The sequence below is a fragment of the Acartia tonsa genome, chromosome 8 (assembly GCF_053477335.1).
Source record: "Acartia tonsa isolate MP-2025a chromosome 8, ASM5347733v1, whole genome shotgun sequence".
In the NCBI taxonomy this organism is placed as follows: domain Eukaryota; kingdom Metazoa; phylum Arthropoda; class Copepoda; order Calanoida; family Acartiidae; genus Acartia; species Acartia tonsa.
In genome coordinates, this window is record NC_137267.1 from 20,521,089 (window position 1) to 20,543,510 (window position 22,422).

General features: G+C 32.2%; 2 protein-coding genes across 7 annotated transcripts in view; both read left to right on the top strand.

The window, feature by feature from the left end:
* The window catches only part of LOC145326234 (putative ATPase N2B), a 19,592-nt gene extending 9,353 nt beyond the window's left edge, over nucleotides 1-10,239 (top strand). For 2 of the 6 annotated variants that reach the window (XM_080169428.1, XM_080169433.1), the window contains 7 exons: nucleotides 1,276-1,396; nucleotides 1,783-1,897; nucleotides 6,318-6,470; nucleotides 7,662-7,730; nucleotides 8,241-8,328; nucleotides 8,651-9,139; nucleotides 9,643-10,239. In XM_080169428.1, the coding sequence (XP_080025554.1) occupies nucleotides 1,276-1,396; nucleotides 1,783-1,897; nucleotides 6,318-6,470; nucleotides 7,662-7,730; nucleotides 8,241-8,328; nucleotides 8,651-8,709 (605 nt within the window). In that variant the 3' untranslated portion in view covers nucleotides 8,710-9,139; nucleotides 9,643-10,239. Of the gene's footprint in view, nucleotides 1-1,275; nucleotides 1,397-1,782; nucleotides 1,898-6,317; nucleotides 6,471-7,661; nucleotides 7,731-8,240; nucleotides 8,329-8,650; nucleotides 9,327-9,642 lie in introns of all 6 variants that reach the window. The other 4 variants (XM_080169430.1, XM_080169429.1, XM_080169431.1 and 1 more) reach the window with 4 other exon arrangements.
* Nucleotides 9,333-22,398, top strand: LOC145326237 (ankyrin repeat and SOCS box protein 12-like). The gene is made up of 16 exons (XM_080169436.1): nucleotides 9,333-9,692; nucleotides 11,687-11,754; nucleotides 12,639-12,701; nucleotides 12,902-12,991; nucleotides 13,515-13,572; nucleotides 14,273-14,315; nucleotides 14,773-14,826; nucleotides 15,086-15,148; nucleotides 16,036-16,092; nucleotides 16,689-16,762; nucleotides 19,021-19,104; nucleotides 19,558-19,637; nucleotides 20,003-20,110; nucleotides 20,368-20,428; nucleotides 21,056-21,113; nucleotides 21,344-22,398. Exons 1-16 carry the CDS (start codon nucleotides 9,488-9,490, stop codon nucleotides 21,399-21,401), a joined length of 1,224 nt encoding a protein of 407 aa, XP_080025562.1. The 5' UTR covers nucleotides 9,333-9,487; the 3' UTR covers nucleotides 21,402-22,398.
* The last annotated feature ends 24 nt before the right edge of the window (nucleotides 22,399-22,422 follow it).

A 22,422-nucleotide genomic window follows, 5' to 3' on the forward strand; every position in this document is an offset into this window, starting at 1 on the left:
CAGATTAGTTAAAACCATCTATAAAGAAGCCACTTTTGTAAAAATAAGTTTTGTTTTAACTTTTAAAGTAAAAATTTTTTACTTTTACCTGTCCAGGATCCACCTGGAGGCCTGCAGCACCTGAACCTGGAGCCCGATATCAAAATTTTCTTCAGATTAGTTAATACCATCTATAAAGAAGCCACTTTTGTAAAAATAAGTTTTGTTCTAACTTTTAAAGTAAAAATTATCAAATTTTACCCGTCCAGGATCCACTTGGAGGCCTGCAGCACCTGAACCTGGAGCCCGATTTCAAAATTTTCTTCAAATTAGTTCATACAATCCATAAAGAAGCCACTTTTGTTAAATAAGTTTTGATCTAACTTTTAAAGTGAAAAAATTCAATTTTTACCTGTCCAGGATCTACCTGGAGGCCTGCAGTACCAGAACCTGGAGCCCGATTTCAAAAATTTCTTCAAATTAGATCATACCATCCATAAAGTAGCAACTTTTGTTAAATAAGTTTTGTTCTAACTTTTAAAGTAAAAATTTTCAATTTTTACCTGTCCAGGATCCACCTGGAGGCCTGCAGCACCTGAACCTGGAGCCCGATTTCAAAAATTTCTTCAAATTAGTTCATACCATCCATAAAGTACAAACTTTTGTTAAATAAGTTTTGTTCTATCTTGAATTTTCAATTTTTACCTGTCCAGAATCCACCTGGAGGCCTGGAGTACCGGAACCTGGAGGCCGAATGCAAAAATTTCTTCATATTAGTTAATACCATCCATAAAGTACCAACTTTTGTTAAATAAGTTTTGTTCTAACTTTAAAATTAAAAAATTTCAATTTTTACCTGTCCAGTATCCACCTGGAGGCCTGCAGTACCAGAACCTGGAGCCCGATTTCAAAAATTTCTTCAAATTAGTTCATACCATCCATAAAGTACAAACTTTTGTTAAATAAGTTTTGTTCTATCTTGAATTTTCAATTTTTACCTGTCCAGAATCCACCTGGAGGCCTGGAGTACCGGAACCTGGAGGCCGAATCCAAATTTTTTTTAAAAATAGGAAAACTACATCCCAAAAGGAAACTTTTTTGCCAAATAACCTATCCATTATCTCCAAAGACAAAGCCTATAATCACTGTTTACGCAAAAGTGTCAGAACTTCCCCCCCCCTTGTTCCCAGGAACATTTCACTATGAACTGCACTTGATCCAAATCTTTGAATTATGTCTTACTTTAGAGACATTGCTTGATTATTTGTTCACTAAAAAAGTGTTTTTTTTTGGCAGGCGCAGACAAGTTATTCTTTGTTACAACCAACCCTGAGGATCAGGCTGACGAAGCACTAACGGGAATGTTCAAGTTCCTTGCTGCCAAAGAAACCGACTCCGTTAAAGGAATCACAATTAGGTTAGTGGATTTTTTTTCGTGATTTCCTCCAATTTTTTCCTGGACTGTATTTTGCCTAATTTTAAGCCAAGCATTAGTAGCAACTTCTCTGTAACTATTGTATGTAATTTCTGTAAGTAAAGTAGGAAATGATTGATTTCGAAAATAAAATTAAGTTTTTATTTGATAATAGTTATTTAGCGCATCGTAATATAGACAGCTTTCCACGGATTTAAAAATGTACAATCATAAGATTATTTTTATGATTGTAGGTATATTTTTGTATTCGTAGAAAACTGGACATAATACGATACATGATTTTTCAGTATGGCTTAGAACCTAGTTTTAATCGGTTTCAAAGCAATACTGGAAAAAAATTATTTAATATAAATCAAAATCATTTTTAGAATAAAAGGAAGAGATGTTCATTTTGACAAAAGTTGTGGAGGAGTTCTGTTTAGTACCTTCCAGGAGCTTTGCGCCCGACCTCTCTGGACAAATGATTACCTCAAGTTAACACAGGTATTATTATTCTGTACTTAGTAGTAGCTCTGTCTCCGCCCTCTCTGGACTAATGATTAACACAGGTATTATTATTATTTACCTAGCAGTATCTTTTGCTCCGCCCACACTGGACTATTAATAACCTCATGTTAACACAGGTATTATTGTTCTGTATCTAGCAGGAGCTTTTGCCCCGACCACTCTGGACTAATAAGGGGGGGGGGGGAGTTCTGACACTTTTGCGTAAACAGGAATTATAGGCTTTGTCTTTGGACTGAGAGGATAGGTTATTAGGGATAAAATCATTCTTATATGATGAATTTCTCCCAGATTTAAGATTTTTTGGATAGGCCTCCAGGTTCCGGAGCTCCAGGCCTCCAGGTGGTCTCTGTACAGGTAAAAATTAAAGATGAGATTTTTTTGAAGAGTTAGAAGTTAACTTATAAAACAAAATATACTTCTTTTTGATTGTTATTTACATATTTGAAGGAAAAACGTACATATTTTGTCTCTTAAGCTGACATCTAGAACAGGCTGACGCGGTCCCTTTCGATTGGGACCCCCACGGTGAAATTTGGTATGGGACCGCGTGAAGCAAGCGTCAGCGAATTGTAAAAATATATGAGTATAGAAAGCATTAACAAATTATTATTATAATTAAGATAATAATTTTGTTATACCATAATAATAATATTAAATATAATAAGATAATGATTATTTCAATCTAATAATAATAAGGTAATTAATAAAATAATTAAAATAATAAATATAATATTATTTTAATAAATATGTTATTGTTTAATAATTATTATAAATTAAAGTTATTGAGTACTAATTATATTACAAAACAATTATAATAATATGTTTGCTAATTCTAATATTGAATATAATAAGGTAATTATAATATTGTATGATATTTATATTATTAAATAATTATTATAATAATATGATTGCAAATCATAATATTGTATAATATTCATATTATAAAATAATTAATGTAACATTATAATTGCTAATTATATTATTAATATAATCATAAAATAAATGAAACAACATTATAAATAATTATAATAATATCAAAATTGCTATTTATAATATTGAAAGTAAAAAGATAATTATTTTTGTAATCTCATATTAATATTGTAAATGATATGGTAATTCAAAAAATTAATAATATTATTTTTATGAATATTAAAATAGAAAATAATTAAAATAACATTATTAATAATTTTAATAATATTATAATTGCTAATTAAAGTTAAATATAATAACAGGTATATCAGAGGAAAATAGTTTAAAAAGAACCTACCTTTAATTGAATTAAATGTAATTACAATTATAATATTATTATGAAAATTATGTTATTGTATGATAATTATATTACAAACATTACTATTAACATAATAATTGCTAATTATGATATTGAAAGTAATAAGATAATTATTTTTGTAATCTAATATTGTAAATGATATGATAATTTATAATATAAATATTATTATTTATATGAATATTAAGTTATAAAATAATTAGAATAATTGAAATACCATAATAAATATTTATTATAATATTGTATGATAATTAGATTATAGAATAATTTTAATAATATTATTAGTGCTAATTATATAATTAATGTAATCAATAAAATATAAAATTATTAAAATATCATATTAAAATAATTATTATTATTTATTATATATTATAATTGTAAATTATAGTATATTATCATAATTATGATATAAAATTGCTAAATATATTAATAATATAATTATTAAATAATAAAATAATCAAAATAATATCATAGATAACTATAATAATATTATAATTGCTAATTATAGAAACTTATAAGATAATCGATTGATTTGTAAAGGGTAATATAATGTGATTGTTGATTATAGCATTATGATTGAAATGTATCATTGATATCTATTGTATTGCAAAAAAAATAAGATAATTATAATCAAACTATAAAAGTTAGGTATTATAATAATAATTAAAATGTAATAATATTTAGTAATTGATTTGTAACAGGTAAGATAAAATGATGGATAATTATAATATTGTAAATTACAAATGATAGTGATGACTATATAATGATAATTAGGTAATAATAAGTATTTGGTTATTTAATTAAATTAATAAACAGATAATGGTAATAATTAGCAATTGATTTTGAGTTGTAGTTGGTGGATTACTAATTGGTTAGATAATATAATTGATAACTGTAGTTATTATACCTGTTACCAGAGATGGAAAGGTAGAGAGTGTACTAAAACTGAAGTTACCTCTGATCCTAAATACCCGGGGGGTAAATACATTTCGGAGGGTGGTGTAATAATAGTAGTTGTTATATTTACAGAGAGAGTGTACTAAAACTGAAGTTACCTCTGATCCTAAATACCCCCCTGCAAGAAACAAGTTTGGATGAAATAATTTTTTTGGAGCCTTCGGCTTAAAAAATTATTTCATCCAAACTTGTTTCTTGCGGGGGGTAAATACATTTCAGGGGGTGGTGTAATAATAGTAGTTGTTATAATTTACAGAAAAAATTTATAATTTCTTAGAACCCCACCCCACTTTAAGGGGCTGTTGCCGAAAAAAATCACATCAGAGGGGAGCAATGTTTTTACATCCCCAAAACCGGCATTGCCAGCCGGTTTCAGAGATATCCCGGTCAGGCCTGTCGGCCAGCTGGTTCGGCCGTGGTCGGCCGCAAAAAGTACAGCAAAAACGGTGTTTTTTGACGGTTTTTTGCCGATTTTGACCCAGGCCACTTTGGACGGCCGTCCCGGCCAGGGTAATTGGGGGAAAAAAATTGTGCAAAATAGCAATGAAGGCCCATGGCCCATAGAATCCAGGGATATGTGTCCCAAGTCGGTCGGCCGACCGGCCTAGCCGCACCGGCCCGCCGAAAATCCGCAAAAACAGCGTTTTTTGACGATTTTCGCAACCTTTGACGGCCGCTGCCGGCCAAACGGCCGGGCCGACCGCCTCCGGCCGCACATCTGCTGAACCGGCTTGGGATGGACTATAAAAAAGTTGGAATACACGTGGCTGCGCCACGCACACACGCCGCGCTACGCGCGAAAAACACGGCAAAAAATGGCCATTTTTTGGGTGCGCTAACTTTGCCGCCAATTTAAGGCCGGAAGACGGCCGGCAATTGCCTCCGGCAACACTAAATGATAGTTAGAGCCGGCCATTGTGGTTCTGTAGGTACCTTTAGATTTTTTGTAGCCCCTCCGGGAGGCCCACAGTGGCCAATACGGCAGGCCTGGTAAAATTTTTTTAGAAGTGCTTTAACTTTTCCGCCAATTGGGGGAAAATGTTGGGGCATGATTTTTCGCGAAGGCATTTTGCTATATTTTCAGGGTTTAAAAGGATTTTTGTGTAACTTTAAAAACCTGCGCGTTATTAACGATCAAAAAACGAGAGGATAATTTGGACGAAACGTGAAATGGAGACTTTTTTCCCGCAATTTTCAACTTTGCGCGCGCGCTGCGCGCGCGTTTTTGCTCCGATTTTGGAAATTCCAATTGTCCTAGGTCCTCCCGGCATTCAAGAATCCATAGCAATTTTCCTTTTTAAAATCGGCCTCCGGCCGCCCCCCTGCGGGGGGTGGTGAGACTGCGGACCCCCCATTTTTGACCCCCCTTACAAAAATTTTTTTTTCCCTTGAACTTCATGCGGCTAACTTGGTAAAATATTACATATTTCGTTTCACTCATATTCAAATTTCACCCCGTCTAACTCTTTAAAAAAAAAAAATTTTTTTATTTTTACCTGTAGAGAGACAACATGGAGACCTGGAGGCCTATCCAAAAAATCTTAAATCTAGGGGAAATTCATCATATAATAATGATTTTATCCCTAATAACCTATCCTCTCAGTCCGAAGACAAAGCCTATAATCACTGTTTACGCAAAAGTGTCAGAACTTCCCCCCCCCCCTTACCTCAAATTAACACAGGGATTTTTATGGATAAGATTATTCAGTTTCTAACGGACTAGATAATGATTAACAAGACAGCAATTTACAAATGATCCGACTTTGAAAGCGGCTCACCTAATAGCGATCTTTAAATCAAACATGGCAATGGTGAGCCGGGAAACACTTTGAAATCACCCATCGACTCACTGGCATCGTAAATGAACTACTGCCATTGAGCCTGTTGATGTATCCCGGCTCACCACTTCCATTTTGAATTAAAGATCCATGTTTTTGTAGCAGCACTGGCAGTAGCAGTCGCATCGGCAGTGGCAGTGGGCAGCACTAAATGATTTAAAGATCCAGCTCAGATTAAAAAGTCTTTCAAATAATCTAAAATTACCAAGATTCTATCATTCTTTGTTTGTAGAAATTACCTTCCTTAGCATTTTTTCTTGATTCTCTCGGTATTTATCTACCTAATATTAAAGTTTACCTAATCTTTATTTTTTAGGTCTTCCACACTATAATAATTTCGGATATTCCAATGCTAAGCCAAAAGAACAAGACAGAGGCGAGAAGATTCATCTGTTTGATTGATACCTTGTATGATCATAAGATTAGGGTTGTGGCCTCTGGAGAAGCCCCTTATTGGGAACTATTTCAGGTAAGAAAGGAGCCCTAACAGGGGTGTATATTCTGCTCAAGATTCCTCTTTTACCCAGCTGCAAAATATTTCATTGATTCCAAGGAGGGGAAGAAATGTAAAAAATATTGCAGAACTCTTTATTTTTTCATTTTTCCCCAGGGTTGTATAATTATATTCTGCAAATTTGACCCGTCTGAGGGGGGGGGGGGGAATAAAAATATGTGGTTGGGGGGGGAAACATTTAAATATTAAGAGAACAGAAAGCATTTTTTTCCATTTTTCTCCCCTCTTTGGTGGTAAAAAAAAACTAAAAGATTATGTGGGAGGGGGGATAATATAAATAAAATAGAGAGTTTTGAAAATATTGTTCCATTTTATCCCCTTCCTTGCTGGAAAAAAAAAACTTGGAGGGGAAAAAAATAAAAAAATTTGCAGCAGGGAAAAAAAATTAATCTTGTGCAGAATATACACCCTTTTTTCCCTTCCCACATATTTTTAATTTGTCCCCTCCCCCTTTTATCAGGGGATCCCATGCAGAATTACACCCCTGAAACCTAATGACCTCATGTATAGGAATGTGATACAACCAAGTTACAGTAAGAGCCAGTTTTTGCTGACAAATAATTTAACATCAAATATTAGTATTATTAAGTTACAACTTTGATGTTTCTTGTAAAAGGGGGGGGGGGGCGAAAGTGACACTTTTTGAAACCAAAACTAAAAGTCAACAAAGGAACTCAACTAAAAAAAGAGTTACAGGTATGAGATTTTGCATGGCAGTTGCTTTATAGGGGTAAATATGGAACTGTGAAGAAACGGCGGCGCAACCGCCGAAAACCGCCGTTTCCCGCCGAAATTTTGTTTGCCTTTTCTCGGCGGTTTTCGGCGGTTGCGACGCCGTTTCTTCACAGTTCCATATTGTACCCCTATAAAGCAACTGCCATGCAAAATGTCAGACCTGAAACTCTTTTTTTTTTAGTTGAGTTCCTTTGACTTTTAGTTTTGGTTTCAAAAAGTGTCACTTTCGCCACTCCCCTTTAACCAATATAAAATGGCGCAACATAAAAAACTGTAGATAAAATCACAAAAATTAGTGCGATAGGAAAAAAAGGAAAATTATGCTAAATGATGAGGGAAATTGTAAAGTGTGGTTTAATAGGTTTTCTGCATTTTACCTGTTAAATATATTTTAATTATTTTTGTTTCTAGAATTCCTCTATAACTGATGAAGAAAGACTTCAAGAAAATAGACTGCTCATAGACGATTTAGGAATCAAGGTGAGATCTAGATTTTACTTCAGAGCTTTTTTTTTAGTTCCAGCGCGCGCGAAGTCTGTCTGTCTTTATGGCTAAGCGAAAACATGATTTTCTCGTCTCCGATTTATATAAAAAGCTGATTTTTTTATAAAGATTACTGTCACCTAAGTCTATAAAAATTTTTGTTTTGTCGGTCTTGGCAGATACGCTTTGAATGTCATTTGATTATCTTGGCTTCTATTAAAGCATAAAAGCGGAAATGTTTGGTCAAGATTAATATGACCTTTTTGTATCCACTCTAAACATTGTTTTGTCCTTCCGTCTGTCTGTCTATATAACTTACTTTTCCAGTCAGCTAATTCGACTTTTCTTGATATTTTGTGCAATGGTTTTACATATCTGTGCTTCGCTACTTAAGGATATTGTCATTGTTTTTTTTTATAAATCACTAAGTACCTAGTCTTAACTAAATAGGGTGAATATATTTCTTATTGCTGTAAATGTACTCTTAACTATTAAATTATTTTTTAGGCTGCGGATAAGGGGTCTTTAGATTCCGGAGTCTTTTCTGGAGAGGAGGAACTTTTTGCTTTCGACAGAACTGTTTCAAGAATGACAGGTCAGGGATTATCAATAAAACGGGGACTTAATTTCGTGGGGTTACTTCTTCTTGTAAGGTTGACCCTGTTGCGTGTTGCTAGTGACATTGAGGTGCTGGGGCAGTATAATCTTCAACGTTCGGAGTGATTAAGTAATATTTCAAAAAAAGACTTCAGTTTTTACTAAAAAGAGTTTTTAATGAAAATTAATATATTTTTATGATTAGAAAAAAAATTTATCATTATGGTTTCCTGAAAAGTTCTTGAATTTTAATGTCAATACATTATTTTGATATTGTTCTATTTGTAGACTTTTATACTGTTTATATTGTTTTGTTTCAGAGATGCAAACACCTGATTACTGGAAGAAATGGAAATCTTATGTTGAGAACAGATCATAGTCAAAAATTTTTACTTAGATATTTAGATACCCAAATATTATACCTATGTATTATCAATCATTAAATGTATATTTTCACGTTCATATACGCAATATTACGAACCAGTGACAAATTAAATTTTAAAGATATTTATTATATTTATACATTCTGCCAAGAAATCACTAATCTTAAAAAAATCTAAGTGTTGAGAATTTAAATTTAGTCTTGCAGATTTTTTTCATAACAACATAAACAAGATGGCGTCGCAACAAGAAACCCCGCCAAACGGAGCAACGCATGAAGCGCATATGCCGCGCGAAGTTGGCAACTTTTTAATTGACACAGATGACGATGAGTGCCCGGATTTTTCGTTGCACATGGCGGCTTTCCTAGGCAATGAAGATGAAATTAGAAATATTTTGTCAAACCCAGATAACAAACACCTTCTTAGGTATGCTAATCTAATTAATATATGTCAAAAAATTTAAAATATCACCAGATTAAACCCTCTAAATTTAAATTTCGAAAACAAGAAAAGTTTTATTTTAGGCCAAATGATATTTCTTACTTTGTGCCAATATCCGTCCATTTTTTTTATAGCTAAATAGTTTCTTTTCTATTGTAACTGTTTGAACTACGTAAGTTTTTATTCGTAGTATCAGAATGAGATTAAAATATTAATATTTTATATTTTGTTTATTTGCAAATTTTTTTAACACATTTCCCAAAAGGGGTGGTTCCATGAAATGATTTAGCTAAACATTAATCAAAATTCAAAAATATATCTTTGAGTCAATGGATGTATGTAGATTGTAGACGAAGGAAACCTATCAAATATCTTCATGGAACCACCTCTTCGCATATAAATCTTCCCCACATTCACTGCCCGCCCAATCCGTTCAGCACACCCACTATAGCCAATATTAAGCCAACTACTTATATTTTTACTCGTAGTGCCAAGATTCGTCCTTTTTTCTCAACTCCCCTTCGTTTAGCAGCTACAGGTGACAACTAAAAGCGTGTCTATTGATAAAACTAACAAATCCGCTTTAATAGAATTTTCCTTTTGATAGAACAATTGGAGATTTTCTGTTAGATTAAAGGGAAATATAACTTGCTGCTATGTATCTTTCCCTCCTATACCCTGAAAACCTTTCAATTTTCAAAATTTGTTTTCTAACAAAACTAACCTAACTTCTGCCCCTAATTAACTTCCCTTTAAGACTGAATGAAAATAGTTTTGGATTGTCCTAACATATTTATTTTTAATAACCATTAATTTAATACTTAAACAAAGGGTTTCTTATTGTGTGTGCCATCTTAAACTAATAATACCTAATGTATGTACGATTTTATGTACGTACTCTAAACAGTAAACATCTAGTTCATGTTTATCATTTTTCAAGACATGAATACCTCAGACCTGAAATAACGTAACTAACAAAGTGTGATTTAGTGTGTGATTTTGTAACTAACACTCCACTATTGTTTGTAACTAGCCTTGTTAGATATTAATATGTCATATAGAGACAATAAAGATATTTTGTTATACAGGGTGTCCCTCGTAAACTGGTTTTTTTGAAACGCTTATTACTCCCTTAATATTTGAGCTATCTTAGTAAAATAAAAAGTATTTGGCAGCCTACTACTGACCATTTTATGGGGTAATGATGAAAAATCCACAAAATAAACAGGAAAAAATCTACGAGGTGTTACATAAGAGGTTCCTTTTATTGAATTTAGACTAACCCACAAGAAAATATTTGCTTTGTGAAGTTTAAGATTAGTTAGGGTCCATCCGGCTGGTCGCTCAGACTTTCTAAGCACAAAAATTGAACAGGCTTGACATGGCATACCAGAAATTCTCAATATTCAAGATTCTGAAGTGTAATATGAGTGAACATTATGTAAAAATAGGCATGATATTGGTCTTCTTTGTTAATTTTTCATGTGAGTTCGCTTCAAATGCACACAAGAACCTTAAATATACCAGATTTTTTAATTAGACTACAATGCCAGTTCTTATAATGTCTGGAGTAAGTCTTTTTGATCCAACGTTTGACCACCAGCTGCTTTAAAGTTAGCGAAGGCATATTTTTCTTGTAGATTAATCTTATATTCACTAAAATCAGCCTGTTATGTATTACCTTGTAGATTTTTTTCTGTTAACTTTGCGGATTTTTTATCACTATATCATTAAATGGTCAGTAGTAGGCTGCCAAATACTTTTTATTTTACTAAGATAGCTCAAATATTAAGGGAGTAATAAGTGTTTCAAAAAAACCAGTTTACGAGGGACACCCTGTAGTTGTGTTATTTTCTATTTAGTTTAATATATATTTTTTTTAAATAACATTTTTATTTTTTACTAATCTTTATTATTTTTTTTATTTTTAACATTGTTTTGAGCAAAGCAATTTTTGAATTCTTGAACGTCGGTGGTCTGTATTAAATGTTATAAAGTATTTTCTGTTAAAAAGGGTTAAAATAATGAGTAGTTTAAAAGTTAGGTTCTTGCAAAAGATGTGCGACGTTTATTATTATTTGGGGGAGGAATAGTTTCTTATCGTATCATGAAATAGCCAGTTTTTCGCTGATGATACAAAGAGAAACTATAGGATCCATTTCTGTTTTATTGAACCAGAAGACATAGATTATTATTAATTTATTTTTTGTCTATGTTACGAAACGATACATAAGTTTTCGGTATTGTTCAGAACTCTGCTTTTCTTGAAAAAATTGTCTTATTATAAGGTATTAGGACAAAAAAAATAACATTTTTCCCTTTAATCCTGATCCCTGCGTAGGGACCTAATCCTGCGGGGCTATATTTCCAAAATAACCTAACCTTAGGTAAAATACTAAATTTTAGGTCTTGTCAATTAGGTTGTATGTCCCAATTTTTCATTAAAAAATGTTAAGAATCCAGTAACTAGAAAAGTAACTGCTAGTGTGTTACAAATATAACAGTAAAATGAAATGTTTAAAATGAATTTAGCTGGTCATAGTGAATGTGCGGAGCTTCTGCTTGAACATGGAGCTCTTGTAGATGAATTAGATATTAAGGTAAGAGTTTTTTTTTCAGAAAGAGGGTTTATATCCCACGATTTTTTTTGTATTAATCTTCCTGTACAGACTCACGGAGAGTCAAACTTCCAGTTACTTTCATATATGTATGGAGAAAATTATCTGGAATTTTTTTTTTTTTAAGGGAGAGGGAATTACACAATTTTTATAAGATTGTCCGTTCTTAGTTCGTAAAGAAGCAAAACTTCTCAAGTTTTTTTTTATTATGTCTGTAATTTGCTCAACTCTTCTTTTTGATAGCTGTTAGAACATAAGGGTGGGGGGGGGGGGGGGGTTTAATGCAACCATCTCGTAATCAGTGAGCAATTCGCACTTAGAATTCGAATTTTGATCTGAAATTTTGCATGAGTAATCCTTGGTAGGTCTATTTTCCCTAAATTGAACAAAAAGTTGGAAAACTAACGGCTGGCGGCTCAGCCGTTTAGCCACTTTTTAAAACTATTTTCAAGGCAAATCATCACGAAACCTATCCTCACATAATACTCTTTGCTGCCCCAAAACGTTTTCAGGCGGTTCTAACCGTTAGTTACTGGTACTAGAAATCTAAAAATGTTTTTTTTTTATCATTTCACATGATTTAAAGCAAAAAATGTTTCAAAAAGTTGATTTCTACATGAATTATGGCAGATTTGCTCTTAAAATAGCCAAAAAATGGCTAAACGGCTTAGCCGTTGCCGTTACTTTTTCAACCTTTTGTTCCTTTTGGGGAAAATAGACCTCCCAAGGATTACTCATGCAAAATTTCAGATCGAAATTCGAATTCTAAGTGCCATTTGCTCACTGATTACAAGATGGTTGCATTAAACCCCCCGCCCCCCCCCCCCTTATTAAATGAAGGACTAAACTAATATAATTCTTGTCAGGCACAAACACCTCTCTTTGTGGCACTAGTGAATCAACATTGGAGCTGTGCTAGAGTATTATTAGTAAGTTAATTTCCTATCAGTAAATAATGCCTATTGCACCCAGAAGAATTTTTACAACTCAGAAGCAAAACAAAACGAATTTATTACCTAGTGATTTTTGGGAGAGCAAGAAATATACCTACCTAATTTTGATGAAGTATTTTTAGAATGAAAGAATTTTTTGCCTGACTTGATTAAAAAATTATTAATACCTACTTCAGGAAAATGGCGCAAATCCAAGTGGCAGTATGAAAAACCTTTGCAGTCCACTTTCCATCCTTTGCCAAAGAGGCTTTGAAGAAGGAATTAAGGTATTTCTAATTGTATTTTTTGCTTTGAATATGGTCGATTTCCGCCAGATCAGATCCAGTACTGAAACATATTAATGCATTGTATCTTATTATTGACAATTTCTCTCAAATAATAAATAAAAATCATAAATTTAATCTATTTTTTGCAGGAAGGGGTGGGGGACATAACGTTTTAAAATCACATTTTCTTATTCGTTTGCTTAACAACTCGGGGGACTTTTAATGAATTTTTATTGGTTGGTTAAAATATACAACCATTAATTGAAATCTACAGAACAGGTAATTTTGTGTATCATCATCGAGGTTGTACAGTACAGTAACATTAATATATCAGCCTTTGTCTTATCCCTTTTAATCCCTGCTGTTTTGTTTATTCAGGCCTTTTAACCCTCAGGGTCAATAAAACTGTAATTCTTCAAGGGCTGACACTATTCAATTTCCGATTGAATGATTTATTGAGTTTTGTTTTGGATGTTTCCACCCTTATATTTTTAGATATTCATATGTATGAATTTGATTTTAGCTGTTATGTGAATATGGAGTAGATATGGAGGATAAATTGAGATTACTTTCAGACATGCCAGGAAAATAATAATTAGTTAAGAGTAGCAGCGCTTTTTCTCGTGCGTTTTTAAAGTTTTCTTAATTGTGAAATTATTTGTTTTATTTTAAAATCCAGGTTTTTGTTGAAAGTGAATAAATTCAAATAGTTCTTTTAGGAGATAATATTATATAATTTAAAACTACTTGATTTTTCCCCTAAGGGGGGGGGGGGGTAAAATGTAGTGACCATAGACGTCCAAGGGGGGGAGGGTAAAGGGGTGATTAACCTCCCCAAACGAATTTGGGGGTGCCGTAGGCATCCCCAAATTTTTTTTTTCATTTTACCCCCCCCCCCATTTAAAATTTACCCCTTCCCTGGGGATAATTTACCCCCCCCTCCCAAACAATTTTGTGTCACTAATTACCCAAACTTTTGGTATCTTTTGAAAAAAAAACGGCGAGGGGACGGCGGGACCCAAAGACACAACAAAGTGACAAAACCAAAAAGATTTCACTCAATTATCTCTAAAAGTAAGGGAGTAGCGCCCAAAATAAAATTGCTGGTATATCGTGTGCAGAGTCACTACATTTTACCCCCCCACCCCCCCTTTACACCAAGCCTCATTCGAAGTAGTTTGCTTTTTAGGTATGTTTTTAAGCTCCTAAAATAATATTGCCTGGTTAAAAATAATTAAGACTACCTAGATTCTACTCTTATATTTTATATTGTATGTACGACAGGACTACCTATAACTACGTGTGCTACATACCATCATTTAAGGTAAATTGTATCGCAGCTACTTTTGTGCTAGGATGTAGTTGTACGTCCGTCCCTCATAGCCACCTTTGAATACATGTTTTTATATCCTTTTCTGATTTCATATGACTTAGCTCTTTTGTATTGTATAAAAGTATATTGTTCTTTTTTCAGTAAAAGTCAAATTTATTAACGTTAGAAATGAACTTGCCAGTACCTACGGCTTCGAAACCGATTAATATCTGCTGGATTAGAACCGGTTCTAAGCCATACTAAAAATCCTGTAACATATCGTGTCATATCCAGTTTTCTACGAAAATAAAAATGTACAATCATACATAATATTTCAACAAGTTTTGTTAGCCCGTGCCTTTGGCATTTCGGGGCTAACCAACTGGTTTTAATCTTATAATTGTACATTTTTATATCCGCGGAAAGCTGTCTATAATACGTTGCGATAAATAACTATTCTAATGTTTAGGAGTTTTGTGACATTGCTTTTAAATGGTGCTCTACCTGATCTTTCTCATTCTAGGTAGGTTTAAAAAATAACAAGGATGACAACATCCATAAAAGTAAGCTCTGAAACGGTAAGACAAACGAACATTAAATTTTGTAGAGTGTCAGAACTGAAAGAGCAGAAAATAAACGTTTAAGTCTACAAAAAATATAAGCTAAGTTGTTGCAAAAATGCTTGAATACGGGATACTGTTTAAGGACAAACTTACATTTTCCATTGTCTTATCCCTTCTGATCCCTGATAGTCAACACAATAAAATATTATTTATTTTTAGAATAACACATGATGATTATGTGAATTCACAGTGCTCCATTCCACATACTATTATAAAGTACAAGTAAGTAGTGAAAATAAATGATTAAAAGTATAAGACCATTTCGAATAATTTTGTCAATTCTGGTTAAAAGAAATTAAACCTCACATTTAAATAAATTAACCTCAAGTCATTCTTATAAATGCATTCATTATCTTATTCATTTGATTTAAAACTAAGGAGACTTTTTATAATTCTTGATTAGTTGGTGCAAACTAGCAATGTCCTAACTATTCCACCAGTAAGTTGACACCAATTTATCATTAAGTGTCTTATCATTTAAATAATCAAACTTCATTAAAGTTTATTTCGAACTTTTTCTACCTCCTTAAAATAATAAAATCATTTTTATCTTGACCTCTTTTGAGATTTTAGTAATAAACGTATTAAGTATAGATGTATAATCTAGACAATGAACTACCTGGATCCAGTGTTGGGGACCTTTTTTGTCTGCTAACAAATTGCTTTCTGCTCTTTTGTAGCGACTTTACAGTGTTAATATTTCTGTCGCTTTTTGCTGATATTCAAAGTCCATTTGTAAGTCAGCATAGGTTCCACGGGGTGGGGACATAAAATCATTTAACCCTTTCCCCCTATATTTTTGTACTTTAATCTTCCATTAAGTACATGGTCTGGTCACAAACGCACATTCAACTTCAACTTATATATATATTATTACTTCGATCTTACACCAGATTTTCACATTCTATAATATAGTGAACTCTGTAGTGGCCTAAAATAACGATCTTTCACATCCCAATCCTTTACCCCAATTCCCTCCCCTCCTACTGGATAAACGGCCTGACCAATAAAAGCGAGGGGAAATTGCAACTTATATTGATGACAATTTTTCTGCTGTCATAATATCCACGTATATTCTACATCCATTGATATATTATTTTCTTTTCAAGATGCCCACCAGAGTTTCTTTACCTGTACAGAGAGTTTGGAGGCAATCTAAAATTAAGGTAATATCCAGATTTTTCAATTCAACGAAGAGCCACAAATATTTTGTTATTATGACTTTTTGAAAAAAAGGCATCGAGTGTTCACTTCTTCCACCAATTCATTTTTAATTATGTATCACATATATTTATTGACATAATGTAATTTTATTACTGTATCTTAAAATAATAATGTTCGGTTTTTATGACTTTTTGATATGCCACAATATGCGGAAGTGAATTCACAACAATTGAATTGCAGTTCAGAGAGAGAGAGAGAGAGGACAATGGGCTGTTTATTACACTAGTCTCCAAAAGCCTATAATAACGTTTTCGTATTAATTGGCAAAACAACTACTTTCTGAAATTTAGTGAAATTTGATTAGTTGGTTAATTAAGTTGAGTGTTTAAACGTTTTAACTACCTACTTATCTTAATCTACAGAAGGGGTACATTTGTGTTTCATCATTGGAGATGTACATCATTTTATCAACCATTGTCTTATCCCTTTAGATCCCTGATTGCAATTGGATTTGTTATTAGATTAAGCTTGTAGCAGTATCATTGCGGAATCTCGACTGTATGGAATTAAATCCGTCATAATGTTATTTTTTTTAAAGGGATGCTCAGGGCCAAACTGCGAGTGATTTGGGCTTAGATTCCCCAGCTCTTAGATACCTCAATAAAATTCAAGGTATGTAAAGCCTAGCACTCAACTCAATTCCTTAGAATATACGAATCATGGAACGAAAACGAAGTAGCGTCATATTTTCACAGTAGATTTTCTCCTATTTCTGGCTCCTGCAGGGGACTATTTCCTAACCCTGCAGAGCAATCATAAACATTTTTCTAACCTAACCTTTAAAAAATAGCAATAACTACTGTAAAAATACGATGAAACCCTTTGCTTCGTTTTCTTTCCATTGTCCAAATATACATATTAAAATACCAAATAAGACTTGGTATTAGATTATTTATTTGCCTTCAAATATCAATATAACCAATTTAAATTTTTTATTTTTGTTTGTTTTTAGTTTTATTTTAAGGGGGTAGTTTTAACAACAACAACAACAACTTGAATTAAGCGAACTGTATATTTTTTTCTGCTCAATGGTTTAACCATCATCTTTAGGGCATATATTTAAAGATTTTATATTTTCTACCACTTAGTTTTAGAAAAATCAAGACTTGAAAATTGTATTTTTGTATCTTTGTATTTTGTATAGCTGTTTTATTTTCCCAAAAACAGCATTACGATTATTTATTGATGTCTAATTGGCTATTATTAATTGTGATACAAATTTATATATGTTTGATTCTTACTTGTAACTTATTCTTGAAATCATTTTTCTGAAAAGCATATCATTTAACTATCCTTTTGCATTATTGCTTTGTCTTTTTTAAATTCTATATTTGTAACTATATTAAAGTTATACGGTTTGCTTTATTTATATAGATTCCATTTAAATATTTAAGTTAGTTCAAACCTGTGTAAAAATGAACCTCATTATTAAAGCATTACTAAAGTGCCTATATAATGTGTAAAGTGTTCTCTTTTCCCTAGATGAATAAAGGACATAAGAACCTCCCGCTTGTTTGATGCGTGTTTGTTTCATGAATTGCCAAGATTAAGATTATGGTAAGATGTTCTTTTTCTGATGTAAGGAGATCTTTTTCTCATGTATAAGAACGATAAAAGCGGGTCATTTTTTTCGTGCATTTTCTATAAATTTGGGTGTTTTGGTTTAGTCAAATGCTCTTATTGAGTCAAGCTGTTCTTAATTATTACCATTTCATATAGTAATAGCTAGGAACATTTTGACTGAATAAGTGTTTCTTACTAAACCTCAAGACCCAACTTTACGGAAAATCCGCGAAAAAAAATTACCCTCTTTTATCCAGAACAAACTTTGTGAATAGAAGAAAAATAAATCTATTTATAAAGTAGGTTTTTACGCTACGGTTACTGTTACTATCGAAATTATTGATTTCTGTAATGAAGAAGAAATGCTTTTAATGTTAGATGTAATAAAGGGAATAGTAGCTTTCGCAAGATTTGGTAAAGTTGTTAGTAAGATTCCAGTCAAATGCGCTTATTATGTCAAATTGTTTTTAAATATCTATGCATTTGGTCAACAATAAGAACAGTTAGTCTTAATATGTGCATTTTACTGAAAGCTTGCTAACAATTTACGTAATATTGCGAAAGCTAATGTTCCCATTTTGGTAAGTTTTGAACATCATTCATAATAACTTTTGGTACTGATAGTTGTGACAATGAAATATCATGAAGCCAAAAGACATTAGAGTAAAACACTCGAGAGGGAAAGGGTTAAATAACTATCTCCCCATCGCACTCTCCTTTTGCCGACTTTTAATTGGGTCATTGAAAATCAACCAATATGGTGTGTATTAACACAGCCATGTAGCTGGAAATAGTTTGGAAGCAGACGAATAAGGTCATAGAAAAAGGAAGGGAGGCAGTTAGCTGTATGATATATACATTACAGTGTCCCGTCCTAGAAAAATTTTGTTAAAATTTTGGCGCTCAGCCAAAATATGGTTGATTTATGCAAAAAAAATAACCCATGCAAAATGTTTTAACGAGATATTTTGAAACGGACTAAAGTTCCTGATTCTACTTCTTAAGGCCTTTCCTGGGAGCTCCATGATGTCATAGTTCTGATACAAAGAATTTTTGACCTCCATAAGAGGGGCCTCAAAATTTCAAATTTACCGTCGCAATTTTTGCATTACAGAAAAAATATTTTGCATTGGTCATTTTTATACATCTTTACTATAGATCTGTTCAAAAGACTAGGTACAATTCGATTTTTTATCTAGTTGACAAAAACATATCAAAAAATGTAGGATTTTTATCTGCTTTTTGAAAAGTAAATTAGCTACAAACTAAAAATGTTACCTATTAAATTTTCAATTTTTTATTTGTAGACGTTCCCTTAAGCTTGGCCTCTCAAGCCAGATTAACTGTAAGAAGGGCTTTCAGCACAAATCTCCATCTTATTTCAAAATTAGGTAAAATATGTTTTTGAAATTGAAAAAACCTTTTTATTTTTACCAATGACCATTATATATTTCAGTTACATAGCAAAATTTTCCTAAATAATTTTTGAATAAACAAGAATGACAACATCCATAAAAGCAAAGCTCTGATACGGTGGGACAAAAGAACAAGAGTGTTAAAAATAAATAATCGGAATATAAATGTATTAAAGTCGAAACAAAATTGTAAGTAAATTTGATAACGTAGCCACTAGTTGAATTCCATAACTCAATTTTTTTTTCATTTTAGAATTTTAAAAAATAAACCTTCCCATAACCTATGAGAAGCTACCATGTAAAGGAGAACCTGATCGGTTCAGCGGTTAGCGAGATCCTTCGGTACAGACAGACATCCTGTTACTTTATTATAATGATGATATATTTCTCTGTTCAAAGCATTTATTTCATAAAAATTTATTATTATAGAAATCTCTCAGAAACTGAAAGATATTTTGATGTTTCACTACATTAATCCTGTAGATTTTGATCTGGAAACTCCATCTGAGGTAAGCCAATTTTTAGTAGCAAAGTTACCCTATAATTTACTTTGTCTGCCCGTCTGTCCGTCTTTTTGGAAAAGAAAAATGGAATTTTCTCGGCTCCTTTTCAAGCTTTAATGCTGAAATTTTTAATGAAGATTCCTATGACCTATGCGCATCCCGTCTATAAATTGTTTTGTCCGTCGCTCTATCATTAACGCTTTGAAAGTCATTTAACTAATATGTAGGAAAACCTGAGTATAATGGCTTCTATTAAATCTATAACGCTGATTTTGTTTGTAAAGATCTATTTGTCCTCTTAAAATCCACTGTATACATTATTTTGTCTGTTTGTCCATTGCTTTCTTTAACTGAAAAGCCAATTATTTCAGGTACAAACTTACCGCGAAGTATTAGAGGCATGTCGAACTGCAGAGATCATTGTTAGAAATGATAAAGCAAAATATTGGCAACATTTTGTGGATAATCATATTGATTCAGTGAGTATCTTTACATGCAAAGATTCTCTACAAGACTTGTTTAAGTCTTTCACACAGAATAAAAAAAAGAAAGGAAATGAGGAGAACACTAAAGCAATGTATTATAAATTATTTTTGAATGAACAGACGATATTAGGTAATACTGCTGTGCCTTAAAAACAGCAAAATGTGTCAAACGTCATGCTTTGGTCAAACTGTCAATTTTTGTTAAATGCTCCGTACAAGTCAAAATATTTAAAAATTGTTTTAATAATCAGGTTATGGCACAATATAATGAAGTAGAACAGAGTAAACAAAATTCAGTTCCGTCCACCGCAGGTATTATCTTTTCTTAAATCTAATTACTTAGTTATGTTTAATACTGCAACCTAAGTGAAACCAAACTTTTATTCTCCTTATGAAGGGCCACCCTATAAATAGGAGGAGAGGGGCCACCTAGCGCCGCTGAGGAGCTGAAAGAACTACATGTATAATGTATACCCAAGGAACAGTAATCTATCTGTATGTATGTCTAAGAAGATCTTGTAAAACTTCTTCTTGGAGATAGAACCTGATGAAAACTTCCCATTTACAACAACCCCCCCCCCCCAAAAAAAAAAACAGAATTTTTTAAAGAAAATACATGATGTGAGGTTCTACCTACCACCCAACTAACTCTTGTTGCAAATACATATAATTTACACAGGGATTTACTTAATGGACAAGATAATGGCCGATTAATTAATTTACATGATTTCCAATGATTATACACAAATAACCCCTTTCTATACATCACAATTAGTTGTTGAAATGTTTGGACACTCAACTTAATGAACCATAATTAAAATCCAAATTTGTTAAGGCAACGAAAAGTAAACGTTACTATAAAAATTTTGGGGAGTAGTTTAAAAACTGCCCCATCTTCCCGCCCTCCTTGCTATTTAAAATATTTTTATTAATTTTCAGGACCGCCTCCGCCCCCTCCTCCCCCCGCTCCAGCCCCACCAAGGCCAAAACTTTTCAGGTAAATTAAAAAAATGATTATTTTCCTAAAAATTAACAATGGATACTATACAGAAAAAGGATATTTTAGCAATTTTACAGCTTAGTAATCCCCACTGAACTTATAAATTCTAAATCCACTTACCAATTTATTTTACATACCTGTGTTGTGTTTTAAGAGTTTTAAGGTTAGCAAAGGTTAAAAGCGTGACAATTTGACCCAAATACCAAAATTAATTATTTAAAATTTAGATATCCAGGAGCTGAAGGAATTAAGAGACAACATTTCAATGGATATCAACAAAATTAAAATCATAATATTTACAAGAAAGAAAAAGTGGATTTTGCCAGCTTATGCCAACAAAATTAATTTTAAAAACACGTGAATTTCAGCTGTCGTTAGGGGGGGGGGTGTATCTGCCCCCCCCCCCCCCTCATATTATTATTCCAGATTTATTTCATCTGTTGGCTATCCTTATTCCTGAGGTTTTTCATCTTATGTAAACTTTGTTACCAAATTCAAGTTATCTCTGGAATCGCAATTATAATAATAGTTATTTCTTTCATCGTATTATAAACCGCTTTCCGAGGTGCCGAAGGCACGGGCTAAAAAAACAGGTTTTAATCTTTTGATTGTACATTTTTATATTCATAGAAAGCTGGATATAATACGATGCTAGACATAGTTTTTTTGTATGAATGAGAACCGGTTTCTATCCACCGGATTCGAATGAATACGAGAAATAAAATTAATTTAATTTTATTCTAATTAAGAGTGAAAAAGTTTAGACGCTGTTACTTTGTATAACCCAATCACAAATCAACCATATCCCACCCATATAGTTTTTATGCAAAGGTACTTTAAAACTTAGAAATTATCGCACAATGCTTTATAGCCAATATTTTTTTACAGATTTGATAGTTGCCTTTTTATAGTCTTTGAATTATTTGTGTTTTGCAAATTTAAAGTATCTTAGATAATATTATATTCTAGTTTAGATATGTTATTTTTTTTAGTTATTTGTTTATATTCTTCATATTTTATATCTTAGTAAAAATCTATTTTATAACATTTTAATATTGCAATATTCCTTAAGGATTATAATAGCTATAAAAACATATTTAGAACTAGTTCAATTAAATTTTGTTACGTTTTATACATTTTATATAAAAAAAATTTATTAAAAAACATTGTTACTATAAAAGTTTATTTGTTATTATATGAGTTAAATATTGTAATTATATTATCACAGAAAATAAATACGAAAAAATGCTTTTTATTTATATACAATCTTTTTTTTCAGAAATTAAAATACTTAAAATGTAGCTAG